We start from the raw sequence: 18,003 nt of genomic DNA, 5'->3' as shown, positions 1-18,003 counted from the left end.
GCCAGGTTTGCTAGACTTATACGTACAGGGATTCCTGGCTATTTTGCCCCTGTCATAACATCAGTGCTAGCCAGGATTGATACACTTGTTTGTACAGGGATCCCTGGCTATATTGCTTCCATTTATCTCTTGCTATTTTGCATCTATTAAAACAACAGTGTTGGCTAGGTTTGTTACACTTGTATGTTCAGGGATATCTATTCCTGGCTATTTTTTATCTATCATAACATCAGTGTTAGCCAGGTTTGTTACACTTGTATGTATAGGGATCCACGGCTATTTGGCCCATGTCATAACATGAGTGTTGGCCAGGTTTGTTCATTAATCTTAACACACCACTGACCTCCATCTCCTCCATGTGTAGCCATTGTTTGGGGTTATCCTCTGCGGCCAAGAACGCAATCAGGTCAAGGGCAGTCAGGCGTGTCTGTCTCCTTGACGACACAAACACCAGCACAGGCTTCTCTGGGGAGTGGGTTTTTATGGCTGCCACAAAAAAAAGGTTTTAATCAAATCAATGCATTATAAAATTGAAAAATGCAGCAAAAAAATAAATACAAAAATAATTCAAACTTACAGAATCAAAGAGCTTATTCATAGTGTGTATGGGTGCTCTATGTATCACTATAAAGCCAGAACACATGTCAGTGAAGAAAAGAACACTATACCAATATTCAATGCCATTTCACCAAATAAAATATATGTATTACAGTTGTCTTGACTGATGAAAATGATAGAATTTCACTGAACTAAAGGACAAACACAATTTTCTTTATTAGTTCAATTTCTTCATTGCTGCTGCCTGCTAAATCTTGCTTCATCCAATCAATTCCATTCTAGTAAGATAACTGTGGTTTGTTAAATGACTGCAAGAGTTTTAACCCTATAGAACTAATGAAAGAAACTATAATACAATATGTGTTTTACTTTTTCTAAGAATGAAGTGGGAGAAACTCATGAAGAAATTTTATTACTAACTCACAGGTATCTATGAGATTATCTTCCTGTACAAAATGGATCTGACTATAATGGAATCAGATATAAATGTTGTATCGGAGATATCACTACTCCCACATAAACCCGTCGTACAATACAACAGAGAGAGGAGCTAGTCACACCAGCCGAGCACCAATTAACTCTCCCTGCAGACAGTCACCATTTTATATTTTTGTTCAATCAGTGAATACAATTTACACCAAGAACAGGCCCGGTCTAGGATCAATACCAGTAAAACCTGACCTCTCCTGACGATGTCTCTGAATACAAGTCGAGTTTGGCCATAACGGGTCTAAATACCAGTAAAAACGGGATAGAATTCCCTTCCGTAATTGCGCTGATTTGGTCAGTGACATTCAGGCGAAATTCTAGGGTTCTCAAATCTAAGAAGATGAGTTATTACATGACACCAACATGAATCTGATCTCTGTAGGAATAATGTCTTTTCCAGGCTTTATTGTCTATAACTTTACAAGATATAATTCAAGGAGTTTTATTCCTCAATAATTGATGTCTATAATACTACACGTTTATTGGCACTCATTTTCACTGCTGTACTGCATTGCTAGACAATGTACAATAAACTTACAGATAATTTTTTAGATTCATGATAAGAATAATGTTCTGATTTGTAATAAGAATGGTGTACTCTTAAATTGAGGAAAATAATGAAGATCAAATTTATTCTGATGGATAAGTACTGTGTAATATTCTACAGTATATGTGATGATCCATACACTTTGGGTTCTCTCAGAGTTAAATAAAAGAAGTGCTAGCCAAGTCTTGCAGTAGTCTTTATATCCATCATTATCATGCTGCAATATTAAGAGGTCCTCCATACACCATTTCAATATGACTGTGAAAAGTTAACAGACATACAGACAAATGACAGATTCTGGGTTTAGATACTAAGAAAAGGACACATGTTACACACAAAAAGAGCATTTCATTAAATTTCACTAAATATAAATCTCTACAATACTGTACCGGTAAATTGGCAAATAATCAGGATGATTTTAATTTCACTAAGTTTGTATTTTATCATTTTTCCGCAAAATTAAAACAATGGTGAATTAAGGAGTTTAAATTAATTTATTCAATTTCAAATAATTGATTTAATTTTGATTTTATTGCAGCATGAAAATCATATTAAAGAGTAAACTACCATTGCTGATTTTACTTGCTGTGTTATGAAAAAAGCATGGGAACAGCTTTTTATAAAACACTACTTTTACTCTGGTATTATTCAGTCATGCATTTGTTAGGTGAGTACCATATAAAATCTAAAAGAGCATACATCATTGTCTGGCTGTCTGCAAAGCTGATAACTCTTTTTTCCAGGTAGTATATTGTAATTTTGTTTTTATGATTGATATTGTAGAGGTCAGATTTCTTTAACTTGTTTTGTTTACATTAAGACAGTTTATTGGTTTCTAAATTATTCATTGCCAATAGGCATTTTCTATACAACCAAAAAGGTTTTAATACTGCATTTTAGCTAAAATGCCCCAGTAAGTTATGTTTCATACTTTACTTTGATTAAGTTGACGTCATGTGATCTGAAGAGTCTGAGGGATGAAATCATTTGTCAATGCCATCGGACAAAAATAACAAAATACTAATCTAACCCAGAGTTCTAGCATCGAAAATCAACTGGACATCCACAGTTCAACAAATTTAAGATAATAAATTGACTCTACTTGACACTAACTACTGTATGAAGGAACTGTATCTGTGACTTACACTGAAAGGTTGGCTTATTCATGGTGGCCATACGCGGGCAGTAATGTTGTCCGGGGAATCCGTGGATGTGGACCTCTAGGGGAACGGGGCGGACAGACGGACGGAAGTTGTACAGCCCCATCTACAAAGGATCACAGACATTGTATACAAAGTCAAAAATTTCTCTTATCAAAAAATGTCCTCTACATAGGATTGCAATATACGAAACAAAGTGCAAATTTAATCTTTCCTCCAAAATGTCTTCAAACTTGAAACATTAACCTAAAACTCAATTTAGATAATTGAACTATTCACATGACAATTTATAAAGGCTGATGTAAAATTCTGCTTTTTATGTAATATCTTAATTCTATGCAGATTGTAATTTTAATCATACTAAAACTTTCATACTGCTTCACATTGCATGAACAAATATTATTTACGATCACATATAAACAAAAAAAACAAATTGTTTTCAACAGAAATGCGCTGACCTGTTTGATTCCAAGCCAGTCAGCCAGGTCGCGGGCGTTCGCCAGGGCGGTGGACAGCCCCACCACACGGACGGGCTTCTCTGTGTGGGAGGAGATGAAGTTTGTACGGGAAACGATCACCTCCAACACGGGTCCTCGGTCATCCCCTGTATAACATACAAACAATTATAACTACCTATCATTATAAAATTCCTTCACCTGTATAACATACATGTATAATGTTCACTGCATCTAAAGGAATATTGTTTTACCACAGATGAAAGAATGTTGAAATTTCATTTCAAATATAGATCTACATGTACCATTACAGTTTAATCAATATAGAGCAAAATTATCCAGATAAATTATTTCTACACAAATGAAAACAATATATACTGTACCAGCACTATGAATTAACACAGCTAACTACGAGGGTCAATCAAAAACTAGAACTGTCCTAATGGGACTAATACCCCCGCTAGGCTAATTTCAAATGGGACAAATAATTGAATTGAATAATAATTAAGGTTTGGAACACATACAAAAAAAAAATTCTAGAATTGTAAAAAAAAAAAAAAAAGTTAACAAAGAAAAATTAAAATCAAAATTGTCAGAATTACACTGTAAAAACATATCTATAACAGTAATACATTTACAAATGTATGTATTTGATGATATATTTTTTTAATTTAATTGATTTAAGGAAAAACCAACAAAATGACAATAACCCCTCCCTTTGCAGTGAATAGAAATACCGGTAGCCAAGCAATGCTCTTCTGTTGATAAAACTTTCAATATCTTTCTAATAAGAGTCTTGACAGATGCAATTAGTTGTTTCAAATTTTCCTCACTTTCTCCTATGGCACAATTGAACTCCATATCAGAAAATTGATCCCATAGGACTATGATTTTCTTTGATGAGTTTGTTAAAATTTAATAAACTCCCAAAACATTACCATAATTACCATACTATGTAAAAATATGTAAAAAAGAAAATTTAATATTACAAACAATTTTAAAATTGCCAAAACACTACAATCATATCAGTAATTTTGAATTTCATTTAAATTAATGCCCAATAGGGTCACTTCATCAAATTACTTGACAAATAAATTTCAACAACCTCTAAAAATAGTTTAACTTCTTTATTAATAATTATATTATTTATTTCCTTATAATGATAGACCTTTTGGTTTACATGAAACAGTTTTAAAATAGCCCCAAAACCATCACCCATTTTACAGATTATCAATATCCCCTAAACACATGCTCCATCTGAGCCATGGCTCAGATAATGGCTCCCTTGGGACGAATGAATTCAGCCACACTTGTCTTTGATGTTCTCATTAGCTCCTAAGAATTTATCATTGACAAACAAAAACTTTGCATTGTCAGTTGATAGAATACTTATAAAAAATAATTTTTTTTTATTAATTAAGACATAAAGACAAAAAACTCCATCTGGATGTATTTATATAAATATATTTTAGAGTGTTTTCTATTAATTAATTAATAAAATCTGTAAGGATTACCTCCCTTACTTTTCAACATTAGTGTACAATATATAGAATAAGGAAAATGAAAACTGTCATAAAATCATTAAATCTTGTCTGATCTTAAAAAAAATTGCAGGTGCACATCTTCAGATGGTGTTCAACATATGTACAAATTTTCAAACTGTTCCATGCAGTAATAAAAAATTCTATAGGGGGGACAAAGTTGCGTCTACAGACAGACGGACAGACGGACAGACAGACAGACGGACATACGGACAGGGTGAAACCAATATACCCCCCTAAACTTCGTTTGCGGGGGTATAAATACGAAGACAATGCGGCTGTCTATCATATATTTTTCATGAAAGTCACACTTAACAGATTAATCTGTGCACCAACACTTATGTTATTGATATGCGAAGATTTAGTCCATTTGATGAAAGGGTATTTTTGTTACCCCTTTTTAAAAACAACATGTTTTGTCACCACGGCGCACGGTAACGTTCAAAACATGACGTCAAAATTAAAAACGCACAGTCTATAGATATACCCCATCTTTATATCACGCTTAGTCTCTTGTGCCTTTATTCTTACAATTTAAAATGGCACTGAACCACTTAACATCTTATTTGCACATATTTGCTAGAGGATCATAAGTTTGTTCTTCAATGTTTTCATTTTCTAACCGTGTATATCTTAGTTTACAGTAAGGATAACCCTGAACGTCGGTTGACGTTACTTCTTTTATGACCAAATATTCTACTCTCTTTCGGACTGTTTTATATTCAAAATACAATGACCACCACCCCCACAAAATTTATTACAGTTAAACACAAACTTGCAAATAATTGTTGACTTATTTTTTGCACCATTGAGCATTTTCACAGCTTGTATCGGCTTTTTCCTGAGTTAAATCCATTTTATTTGTACTTCTCGTTGCGCCGTGACCTCAGGCGACGTCGATGTTTTTATTCAATTCTAAAGAGGACTATCTGACATTAATTGCTAATATCTGTTCGACAAAACAATATATCCCATCATTATTTGGTACATAGAATACCATGACTATACTGAATTTAAAGTATCAATATAATTTGGTTTTAAGCCAAATTTATAGAGATAATACTTTCAATATTATATGGTTTATTGTTGACATAACACACATTTTGACCGTGCGCCGTGAACGCATTTTTGCAGGATTAAATTCTAAATAATTCTTAAAAATAAAGAAATTTATTAACTTTTTTTCTTGCAAATTGTCTGAAACTATTGCTAAATTATGTCTACCAAATTTAGTAATGATATGACGTTAAGTAACATAGCTATGACAAAAGTCTTCGTATTTTTTGATTGACCCTCATACAAAGATTTTTAAGTCTTATTTGATATCTGTGATTAGTGTATCGAGTAACGTTTGTAAAATATTAGTACCCAGTGCCGTATATCCGTTTTTTTTCACATGCTACAAAATTTTCGAAGATGGGGAAAATATGTAGGATTTTTAATTTGCTTCAGTCATTTTTTGCGATTTTAAAGGTGTCTTATAGAGAATAATATAATTTCTGCGTATTCAATATTTTGCGATTTTAAAGAGATCGCAAAAATGTGAAAATTAGATCATCACGAAAATTACCGGATATAGGGTATTTGTTTTAAGTTTAATTAGACTCTTTTACAGTGAATTGATAGAGGTTTATATCTAGAGGGATATAACAATTGAGCTCAGTGTACCCAGTGAATAAAATAGTGAATGTATGGTGAAATATTTTTGGGGGTAAAAGAATGGAATTCCTCGTACATGTACAGAGAAAATATATAAAGGGGCATAATTATGTAGTTTAGTGTACCCAGTAAATGGATCTCATCAATGACCAGCAGGGCCACAGCCTTGACATAGCTCCTGGTCTGCCAGCTTCTACTGACCCCGTCCCACTTCTCGGGCGTGGTCACTATCAGGTCAGCATTGGCCACAGCTCTCATGTCAGGGGTGACGTCTCCTGTCAACTCAACAACTCTACAATAGAAAAAGTCAACTCATTATCTCAAAAACCCTACAATTGAAAATGTTCCAGGTCAACTCAACATTCTTCAGATGATGCTGTAAACATTTACAATATAACCAATTATACATGAACATACAAGTACAATCTCTTTCTATATAACTTACTTTTTTCCCAGTTTTTGCTCAATCCTGACTTTCCAATCCTCCATTCTTTCTCTTACCAAGGCTTTCAATGGAGCTATATACACAGCCTAAAGAACACAGCAAACATTCACCAAAATTTCAAACAGTACAGAAACTGTGAAAATCATGAACAAAGACTAATACAACCATCACTTTTTCTCTCACCTTTGCTTTGGGGTATTCCCTGAACACTCTAAATATAGCCATCTCAGCTGCGACCGTTTTCCCAGACCCTGTGGGAGCCCCCAGCAGTACGTTGGTGTCTGTGTGATATAGGACGTGGAAGATCTGGGTCTGTATGGGGTTAAAGTGGGAGAACTTGTACAGGGCCTCCAGGGCGGGGTCATCATAAGCCGACTTAGGGAGGGGGGTCAGGTCAAGTAACTCTGGTCAAAGAAATACACAAAATATCAGGCAGGTCTAATAACTTTAGTGACAGAAAACACAAAATATCAGGCACTTTATGATCTAGCTAATTTGATAGAGATACTTTTGTTATATTTGATCATTTAATAATATAATTTCTAAAACATGGGAATAAAATTGACTTCACTGCAATTGTGAATTTTTTCTTAGCATATCCGCTGCAACTGCACAGAGTTTTTAATTACTGTACTTACCAATTTATTTTTGAGGTTTTTTCAAAATTAATTTTTTTCTGTCAATCTGTTATCTGTTTAATTTCATTTATAGACATAACATAGGTAACACCTTCATATATGAATATTGTATTTAATTGGGTACCTGTATGAGGGGGATGTCTTTCTGGTAAGATGAGATGTTGGAATGATATTGCACAGGAACTCTGGGAGCCAAGCCATCGGTCAGACACCGCCCTCACATAGTACTGGGAGGGGAGGGGCTCAAATATAGGAATAGTGAACACAAGCTGCTGGGCCTCCCCACTCAACACCTGTAATACAGGTAAGTTATAGAACATCCCAGTTCAGTTTTACAAGTTGCTGTTTTAAAAATCAATGCTTGTGGCCAATTTCAAAATTTGTATATATCTATACATAAAAATTCTACAAATATGAAAAACTTCTTTTTGATAGTGAAATTCATGATTATAAAGGTATTTAAAAAAACACAATGCTACAACTGGAGGTTTAATTAATTCCAATTTGGGTGATGTTTTCATGTAAAGGGGTACCTGTTTCTTGTGTAGAAGGAAGTACTCCGAGTGGTAGATGTGATTGTTGTCCGGATCCTCCACCCAGATCCAGAACGACTCAGCTGTAGCTCCGTGTACCTGAAATACACAAACAACAATTTACTGCGATTTTATCAATATTCATTGAATACTAATTTTCATGGATATTTTTCCTTTGTTGAACCATGAAATTAAACATTCATTAAATTGCAATTACTACTAACACTTTGTATTAAAAGGATCGTTGTTCACAAATTTACAATCCTTAAAACTGTGATTTTAATAAAATCCACGAAAATTGATGCCCTATTTATGTATTGACTCTCTATTGGGTTCTGTCAGTAAATATCACACTTGTCATCCATCTTGAGGACAATCATGAGGAGGATGCGAGTGATCGAAAGGACATACCTTGTCGTCCCACTTGAATTCTGGTTGGATGTTGAGCCGCACTCTCAGTACGGTCCGTGTGATTGGCTGGATACTGGCCTCCAGATCTAGTAGAGGAATTTGGTTCACACATCGCTTTATAACTCCCCCCATTCTGGGATGATGAACCATGTGACCTGTCAAAGAGGCGATAATGTTAAAACTGATCACCCTCCTGTATCACATAAGTTTTTAGTTAGCTATAAAAATTTACATATTTGTAATCATTTCATTCTTACTCGGTATATGTATATCGAATGAATAAGTATCAAAACTCAAAGAAAATGCAAATTTTGACTGAACAAATTTCAAATGCTGTTGTATCATTTAACTTCCAGGTGGCAAATTTTTATTTATTGTCATTTACAGGTTCATGTTCATTTGCTTCTTAACATAAAGATTAAAGATAAAATTCATAAATCGTTGGAGTATCTATAAAACACAAGGAAATTGAGCCCCCACAAATCTCAATGATTCCACAGTATTCAATAAGCCGAGCCCTGACCTATCTCCTTGGGGTCCATCTCCTTCAGCCTGTCGACGGTCATCTTCTTGGCCTCCAGCTTGTTGAGGATCTCATTGGTCAGGAGGGGAAACTGTCGCAGGGGATTCTCAAAGCCCCATAATCGCTTGTCTATGGTCTTACACAAGTTGAGGAGACGCCCCGCCATCACAGGCCAGCCCTTCTTTAGAGCTACTTCAAACAGGGCGCGTATGATACGACCAGCATTCTACAGGATAGAAAAATCAGAAGAAACAAACTGTATAATGGAACACTGTAAATGAATTTTGTTTAGCATTTAAGATATTTGGCTCAATACAAGTTTTCAACAAGTTAGCAAGAATTTGACTTTTTCTGAATTAGGGCTGGGACGATACTGTACTTAGCCGATTCGGTACATATCACGATACATGATATGCGATACGATACATATCATGATACATTGCAACTAAATGAAAACATGAATAAGGGTTAAAAAGTTATTCAATCTGTCGATGTATTACCGCATGTCCAAAGTTATTTTGATATATTTAAAATGAGCATTGCACAATTTACAAATTACTTTAGTCTCATATACTCTACTTTTTCATAAACAAGTAATACAAAAGTTGTCCACACTCCAGATTAAGCTTCCTGTAACAGTTTTGACAACTTTACGAGGTTTTCCGCCATCTTTGTATTTTCATATTTAGGCGCGCGGACTAAAAATAGCCGATATTTGAAGCTCGGATATTTTTGGAAAATAAAAAAATGTTCGCTTAGGTATCGTTGTATTAATGGTAAATGTATCGATCCAAATATCGTCAAAATAAATATCGTGATGCACCGGTGCATCGGTGGATCGTCCCATCCCTATTCTGAATATACCTATTTATCTACTGATAAATTTTAAATGTGGCAATGTACTTGATTAAGCAGACACCGTTTTCCACCAAAAACGCTAAATAGAATACACAGCCAAATGTAATATGTTTACAGTACCTAATAAATGTATTCATGTGCAAGCTTCACATAATGTGGACACATGTCAGAAGTTTTTGCAATGTACATGTATATATCAGCAAGGGTGAAACTCATTAAAAAGCATACATGTACATGTATAAATAATGAAACTTCTCTTCTTTGATGAGAGATAATTTCCGACTATCCTGTTACTATGTCCATTACCTGGGCAACGTAGGCTTGGTCTGACACCAGTGAGAAGGCGTCCATGTAGTGACGTGAGATGTAGGCCTGTAGCAGGATGTTGACCTTCCCATACGTGTTTTCTGACCCCCCGGGGACCTGCATCACACAGATGTCGTGGTGGATGCCGTCTAGTTCCTCCAGCTCATCATCTCGCACCTAAAACAACACTTCTGTCATTAGTCTGTTTACCCTCATAGTTTATTAAACTTTAATCATCACACCTACTGTCTAATTTTCTGAACAATCTCAGATCTGGGATTTTCAATGTATTTAATTGAATAAGATATGAAGATATCAACGTTTTGAGGATTAAAATACTTAAAATGTTCAGAATTTATTTTTTATGACCAAGTCACCACTAAATTTTTTAACAGTTTCCATTACTCTGAACAAGTAACCAATTTTAACTGGTTAGAAATTGTCATTCCTTGATATACTGAGTGTACCTTAATTTGGTCAAACTCTTGTGCCTTGGACACCACAGCAAACACATCAGCTTCTGTCATGATCTGCTTCAGATGTTCATTTATCACCTAAAAGCAATTAAACAAAATATGAATTCAGAATTCAAGGGAACCTTCTCTCCTCTTTGTATTTCTGTTCACTCTATTGCAAGCGCATTAAGTTTTGCTAATCATTCTAATAGACAGACAGACAGACAAGCCGCAGTAATGTGACCATACCTCCACTGTGTCATACTTGATGTAGAAGTGACTAGCAATGCGGCCGAGATCTGTGGAGGCGAAATATCCTGTTCTCTCATCGAACCGCACCATCTGTGCCTTGTCCAGTTTTCTCCCAGCGTCCACGATAAGATCTCGCCGATGCTGCTCCAGCATAGGGTCAGTCTAGAAAATTTTTAGTACTATACAGAAAAAATCGAATATAACAATCAAGGCTTAAGTGAATTTGTGGCTATATGTATATGTTTTACGAGATGGAAAAATCCTTATTTAAAAATTATAGTCTAGAACATAGAAAACTGAATGTAGTGTCCCGGAATTATTCTTTCCGGTTTTGTTGGGTTTTACTTTTCATTTTTATTAACTGTATTCCGGGTGATCTAAGGCATCAGTGCCAACCTCGTGGGTTCCAGAACCCAGCATATTTTACTATCTTTAAAGCCACCTATGAAGTAAGTTTTGTGCCTTTTCATTTATTACGATGTGTAACCAATGGATAACACTCGTTTCCTACTCATATATATAATTTTTAACTGTCATATAGAGTCATCGAGTATTTGGCGCGTTTTTACCTGCCTTTGTTTTGTTCGTTAATTTTGTATGCAACAATTGATTGATAATTGCATTTTTAATACATTTATAAACATGATAGGGATAAACTATTTTAATGTCCGTTTATGAACTTGTGTAAAAGATTTCGATCGAATAGCTCTGAGATTTGTCAAAATTCAAAACTATGGAAGCCCACTTTAGTCATATTTTTATTGTGTATGTTTTATATTGAGATACTGTTTACATTTTGTATTGTTTGTTTGTAGTTTTTCACCCTCTCCGGGGGTTTGGATGCAATAAAACCTCGAACATTGCACAGTGAAAAATTCATAGCCGAGCTAGTGATTAATTGAATGGAAGGTTCAACGACAAACATCAGCCAGATAAGTCCACCTTCAGCCATGTCTTCAGGAAGAAGGTCTTCCTCCATAGCTTCAGAGCTAGCCAGACACCGGGCCAAACTAGAAGCGGCAAAAGTGCGGGAAAAATATCTACAACAAGAATATGAAATGGAAAGACAAAAAGCCATACTTGACCGAGACCTTAAGGTACTTCAGTGCAAAAGAGAGATGGAGGAAGCACAGATTGAAATGAACAGTCTAGAAGGTTTAGATGAAGTACCTGATGAGAATTTTACAGATAAAGAATACCAAAACCTTCGGCAAGTTGCTCAGGAGAGAGTCGAGGAGTTTGTACAACAGCAGTCAGAGTTGAAGACTGGATCAGAGAAAAAGGAACATAGTGTCGTACCAAACAACATTACACTGTCTCCTATGGCGCCGGCATTCGTTCCAAAACAAGACTCGAGCAATGGACATATTAATGAAGTGTCTAAGTTCCTTGCAAAGAAAGATTTATTGTGGTGTCGACTCACAAAATTTGACGACCGCCCAGAATACTTCACAGGATGGAAAACAAGTTTTAAAAACATTGTGAGTGAACTGAACTTAACATCTTTGGAAGAGATAGAACTATTGAATAAGTGGTTGGGACCAGAATCAGCGAGATATGCACAAAGCATAAGGACCGCCAGTGTGAATCCGGATATCGCTTTAGCCCGACTATGGGAACGCCTGGAGGACAGATACGGTAGGCCGGAAATGATTGAGGCAGCCTTAAAAAACAAACTTTCAGCCTTCCAGAGACTCAGTATTAAAGACAACAAACGATTATACGACCTCGTGGACATTGTGTCAGAAATAGAAGCAGCAAAGGAAATTCCACACCTCTCTTCGCTTTTCGCATACTTCGACTCATCAAGTGGAGTGAACCCCATCGTGTCAAAACTTCCTTACCAAATCCAAGAGAAGTGGACCAGGCATGCAAACAGCTTTAAAGAAAGTCACTACATGACCTTTCCACCCTTCCATGTTTTCTGTAAATTTCTCCGTGACACGGCACGAATGAAAAATGATCCATCCTTTTACTATGACAATGTGATTGAGAACGCCAAAGTTGATGGAAGTCGACGAAAGCCAACAGGTGCATCATCTGTCGCTACAAGGAAAACTGACACAAATGCTTCAAGGCCCATGGACAAGACGGAACACACGCAACTGTGTCCCTTACATGAGACTGGCCATTCACTGAACTCTTGTCGTGCCTTCCAAAAGAAAACTGTTCAAGAGAGAAGAGAATTCCTTCGATCAAAGGGAATTTGTTTTAAATGCTGTGAAGAGAAACATCTGGCCAAAGACTGTCAGAAAAGAATGAAGTGTAACATCTGCAAGGAGCCAGGACATGCCACTGCCCTGCATGTCGAGAAACGCGCAAGCGACACTGAAACTGATAGCCAGGTAAAGGCCGTATGTACACAAATTTGCGGAAACGTGCATAAAACTAGCAAATCCTGTGCTAAGACACTCTTGGTCAACATTCACCACGCAAACAACCCAAACAAGGTGCTACGAACGTATGCGATAATTGACGAACAGAGCAATCGATCTTTAGCAAACAGTTGTTTCTTCAACTTCTTTGGCGTGGAAGGTCCGGACGTCCAGTACGAGCTTACCTCATGTTCGGGGCTGTCTACCCAAACTGGAAGGAGAACGGCAGGATTCATTATCTCATCTTTGGACGGAAAATCTAGTCTTCGTCTTCCATCATTGATGGAATGCAACTATATCCCAAACAACCGTGATGAGATTCCGACACCAGAGGTCGCGAGGTCTTACAGACACATGAGGGACATTGAGGAGGAAATACCCCCCTTAGATCAGGACGCAGAGATAACATTGCTGGTTGGCAGAGATTTGTTGCCTGCCCACCACATTTTAGACCAAAGACTGGGAGACTCCGACTCTCCATTTGCTCAAAGACTACACCTAGGGTGGGTAGTGATTGGTGAGGTATGCTATGGGGCCTCACATTCTCAGGAATCCTTGTCAGTGTGCAAGACATATACTAGGACCAATGGACGTACGTCTCTCATGGAAACTTGCGAAAATTCATTCCAATTGAAGGAAACAGACATATTTGCTAAGACGAAGCATGACGACTCACCAGGCCTCTCCATAGAGGATAAGAAGTTCGTTGACATCATGGAGCAAGGTTTTGAAAGAGATTCTGAAGGATGTTGGTGTGCACCACTTCCATTTAGAGAAAACAGACGGCTCCTTCCGAGCAATAGAATTCATGCACTTCACAGGGCAAATCTACTTACTAGAGGACTTCAAAAGGACCCAGACAAAAAACGGCATGTCGTGGAATTCATGGGCAAGATCCTGGATAATGGTCATGCTGAGATTGCGCCACCACTTTCTTCTCCAGAGGAAGAACACTGGTACCTGCCTCTTTTTGCAGTTTACCACCCCAAGAAAGGAAGCGTCAGATGCGTGTTTGATTCATCGGCACAGATTCAAGGACTCAGTCTCAACAGCATTCTCTTGACCGGACCAGACTTGGTTAATAGTCTACTTGGAATCCTGTTAAGGTTTCGCCAGTTCCAGGTAGCAGTGACAGCAGACGTAGAACAGATGTTTTACCGTTTTTCTGTTCCAGCATGTCACAGAAACTACTTACGATTCTTTTGGCACAAAGACAACGATACAGAGAAAGAACTTACAGAGTACAGGATGAAGAGACATGTCTTTGGGAATAGTGCATCCCCAGCGGTAGCTACCTTGGGACTACGCAGAACTGTAAGAAACGCCGATGAAGATGTCAGGCAATTTGTGTGCAGAAACTTTTATGTTGACGATGGGCTTTTATCTGTAGATACAGTCGAAGAAGCGATCAACTTACTCTCAAAAACACAGAAAACTCTTAAGGAGGAAGGGAACATCAGGCTGCATAAACTTGCCTCCAATGACCCAAAGGTATGCAGTGCATTTCCAACGGATGACCTAGCCAAAGAACTCAAGGATCTGAACCTAGATTTAGATGAAACCCCCCTTCAACGGACCCTTGGTGTGAGCTGGAATGTGTCCACAGACATGTTTACATTCCAAGTGTCGCGTACTCTTCATCCGTATACAAAAAGGGGAGTACTTGCAACTATTAATAGCCTTTATGACCCAATTGGATTCCTTGCACCTGTTATAGTCAAAGGAAAAATGATACTACGGGACTTGATGGCTGAGAAATTGGACTGGGATGACCCTCTCCCTGAGGACCAGTACTCTCTATGGTGTGAGTGGCGAGAGTCATTGCCAGCGTTAGAGGATATAGCAATACCAAGGGCTTATGCGTATATCAATAGTGCAGAAGTCTCGCGCAGAGAACTACACATATTTGCCGATGCATCACAAAAGGCAATTGGTGCAGTGGCGTATATGAAGACTTTCAAGGCAGACGGCACCCTTCATGTGGGATTTGTCCAGGCAAAGGCAAAGGTTGCACCTATACATGGGCACACAATTCCACGTCTGGAATTGTGTGCAGCTGTGTTAGCATCTCAACTGAAACTTACGATTTTGAACAACCTAGATGTTGAAATAGCTGCCACGACCCTGTATTCAGATAGCAAGGTAGTACTCGGGTATATCAACAACGAAAGCAGACGATTCTACATATATGTGGGAAATAGAGTAGAGAAAATACGTCAGGCGACATCTTGTCATGAGTGGAAATATTGTCCTACAGATCAGAACCCCGCGGACATTGCCACCAGGTCAATCAAGCCTCAGAACCTTCAAGAAAGCAGATGGTTATGTGGACCCCATTTCCTTAGGAACACAAAAGATGAAAAGTATATTCCCAGTGAATCAGGAAATCCCACTGACAGATTCCCATTGGTTGATGTGGAACAAGATAAGGAGGTGAGACCTATTGTGAAGACCTTGCATACCGCTTGTAAGGATGAGGTATACCACCCCTGGTGTGAGCGATTTAAGAATTTCTCCTCTTGGATCGGACTGGTCAGAGCTATTGCGCGACTGCAGCACCTTGCTCAGTCCTTTAACAAGTCTAGTAGCTGCGTGGGATGGCACCATTGTTCAGTCCCAAGGAGTGCTGAAGCTTACAAAAGAGCAGAAGAATTCATTATCAAGGCAGCCCAGAGAGAATTCTTCCTGGAGGAAGTTGAGAGCCTTATGGAGGGGAGAGAAATTAAGAAAGGAAACGCTATCTTGGCCTTGTCACCGTTTTTAGACTCTCGAGGACTTCTCAGAGTTGGAGGAAGATTGAGGCGTGGAACCAAATCACTTCGACAGATTGAAACTTGCCCTATTTTGATACCGAAAGGAAGTCATTTAGCAAACTTATTAGCTCTACATTGTCATGAACAGGTCTTTCATCAAGGTCGACGCCTCACTGGAGGGAAACTTCACAGCATGGGATTCTGGATCGTAGGAGAGAAAAGGTTAATCAACAGTCTTCTGGGGAAATGTGTCATCTGCAAGAGACTGCGTGGTACATTCTGCTCTCCTAAAATGGCCGAACTTCCTGAAGACCGTTTAAGTCCTGGACCCCCTTTTACCTACGTCGGAGTAGATGTATTCGGCCCTTGGAGCATAACCGCACGCAAAACCAGAGGAAGTCATGTAACGCAGAAAAGATGGGCTGTACTTTTCACGTGCTTAACCAGCAGGGCGGTCCACATTGAAATCTCGGAGGAACTCAGCACCTCAAGTTTTATCAATGCAATGAGGCGCTTTATCGCCATTCGAGGACCAGTCAAGATCTTCAGATCAGATCGTGGCACCAATTTTATCGGTGGAGTCAAAGAGTTGGGCATGAAGAATGTTGTGACCGAAGATGCCTCCATCAAGAACTTCTTAGCGGAAAACGGCTGTGTTTGGATTTTCAACCCACCACATGCTTCCCATTTCGGAGGCGTGTGGGAGCGGATGATCGGAATCGCACGAAGGATTCTAGACGGGATCTTGCTGAGCAAAAAGTACATCAAAGATCTTACTCATGAAGTGCTTGTTACCCTCATGGCCGAAATCAGCGCTGTCATGAACTCCAGACCAATTGCTGCAATATCCACAGATCCTGATGACCCATCCATATTAGCGCCATCCAGTCTTTTGACCCAAAAGGTTGGAACACCACCAGATGACATTCCTCAGTTTGGTATCAAAGACATATACAAGTCACAGTGGCAGAGAGTCCAGGTGATGGCTGATGAATTCTGGAAAAAGTGGCAGAAAGAGTACCTGACGGGACTTCAGACCAGAAGAAAGTGGGCGACGGACCAACCTAACCTAAAGACAGGTGACATCGTTCTGTTACGCGAGTACGATTCTGGACGCAACTCATGGCCGACTGCCATGGTCAAACAGACTTTTCCGGGAGCTGATGGAAGAGTGCGAGAAGTGGAGGTCCGTTTGTGTAGAGGAGAGAAAGTGGTCACTTACGTTCGTCCCGTTCATGAACTTGTGCCGTTGATCACTGATTGAATTAACATTTGTACATAAAACTGCTCTTGTGTGTTTTCATTTTTGAGTTTGATGAATAAGAATGATTATTTTCTCATCACCTTATATGAAATGCCTTGTTAGTTGTCAGTTTGTTTTGAATTATTTCATTGAGGTGATTTTTTGTAAAATCAGGAGGGGAGTGTAGTGTCCCGGAATTATTCTTTCCGGTTTTGTTGGGTTTTACTTTTCATTTTTATTAACTGTATTCCGGGTGATCTAAGGCATCAGTGCCAACCTCGTGGGTTCCAGAACCCAGCATATTTTACTATCTTTAAAGCCACCTATGAAGTAAGTTTTGTGCCTTTTCATTTATTACGATGTGTAACCAATGGATAACACTCGTTTCCTACTCATATATATAATTTTTAACTGTCATATAGAGTCATCGAGTATTTGGCGCGTTTTTACCTGCCTTTGTTTTGTTCGTTAATTTTGTATGCAACAATTGATTGATAATTGCATTTTTAATACATTTATAAACATGATAGGGATAAACTATTTTAATGTCCGTTTATGAACTTGTGTAAAAGATTTCGATCGAATAGCTCTGAGATTTGTCAAAATTCAAAACTATGGAAGCCCACTTTAGTCATATTTTTATTGTGTATGTTTTATATTGAGATACTGTTTACATTTTGTATTGTTTGTTTGTAGTTTTTCACCCTCTCCGGGGGTTTGGATGCAATAAAACCTCGAACATTGCACACTGAAGAATTCACAGCTACACATGTACATATATAGAAAAATAATTTAATGAAAT

General features: G+C 37.9%; 2 protein-coding genes across 4 annotated transcripts in view; one reads left to right on the top strand and one right to left on the bottom strand.

Annotated features, from left to right (window-relative positions):
- LOC128185575 (activating signal cointegrator 1 complex subunit 3-like) overlaps positions 1–18,003 on the bottom strand; it is a 93,891-nt gene that overhangs the window by 66,075 nt on the left and 9,813 nt on the right. For all 3 annotated transcript variants that reach the window (XM_052855155.1, XM_052855157.1, XM_052855156.1), the window contains exons 18-30: positions 10,828–10,992; positions 10,591–10,677; positions 10,124–10,300; positions 8,960–9,185; positions 8,437–8,591; positions 8,026–8,124; positions 7,617–7,785; positions 7,038–7,258; positions 6,855–6,940; positions 6,535–6,701; positions 3,213–3,358; positions 2,740–2,860; positions 344–486 (exon numbers count right to left, since the gene is read on the bottom strand). In XM_052855155.1, coding sequence (XP_052711115.1) covers positions 344–486; positions 2,740–2,860; positions 3,213–3,358; positions 6,535–6,701; positions 6,855–6,940; positions 7,038–7,258; positions 7,617–7,785; positions 8,026–8,124; positions 8,437–8,591; positions 8,960–9,185; positions 10,124–10,300; positions 10,591–10,677; positions 10,828–10,992 — 1,962 coding nt within the window. The remainder of the gene's footprint in view (positions 1–343; positions 487–2,739; positions 2,861–3,212; positions 3,359–6,534; positions 6,702–6,854; positions 6,941–7,037; positions 7,259–7,616; positions 7,786–8,025; positions 8,125–8,436; positions 8,592–8,959; positions 9,186–10,123; positions 10,301–10,590; positions 10,678–10,827; positions 10,993–18,003) is intronic.
- Positions 11,139–17,942, top strand: LOC128185576 (uncharacterized). Its single transcript, XM_052855159.1, has 2 exons — positions 11,139–11,279; positions 11,646–17,942. Exon 2 carries the CDS (start codon positions 11,733–11,735, stop codon positions 17,220–17,222), a length of 5,490 nt encoding a protein of 1,829 aa, XP_052711119.1. The 5' UTR covers positions 11,139–11,279; positions 11,646–11,732; the 3' UTR covers positions 17,223–17,942.

The sequence above is a fragment of the Crassostrea angulata genome, chromosome 5 (genome assembly GCF_025612915.1).
Source record: "Crassostrea angulata isolate pt1a10 chromosome 5, ASM2561291v2, whole genome shotgun sequence".
Lineage (NCBI taxonomy): Eukaryota > Metazoa > Mollusca > Bivalvia > Ostreida > Ostreidae > Magallana > Magallana angulata.
The sequence above is the reverse complement of the archived record's forward strand: the minus strand, read 5'-3'. Positions and strand labels throughout refer to the sequence as shown.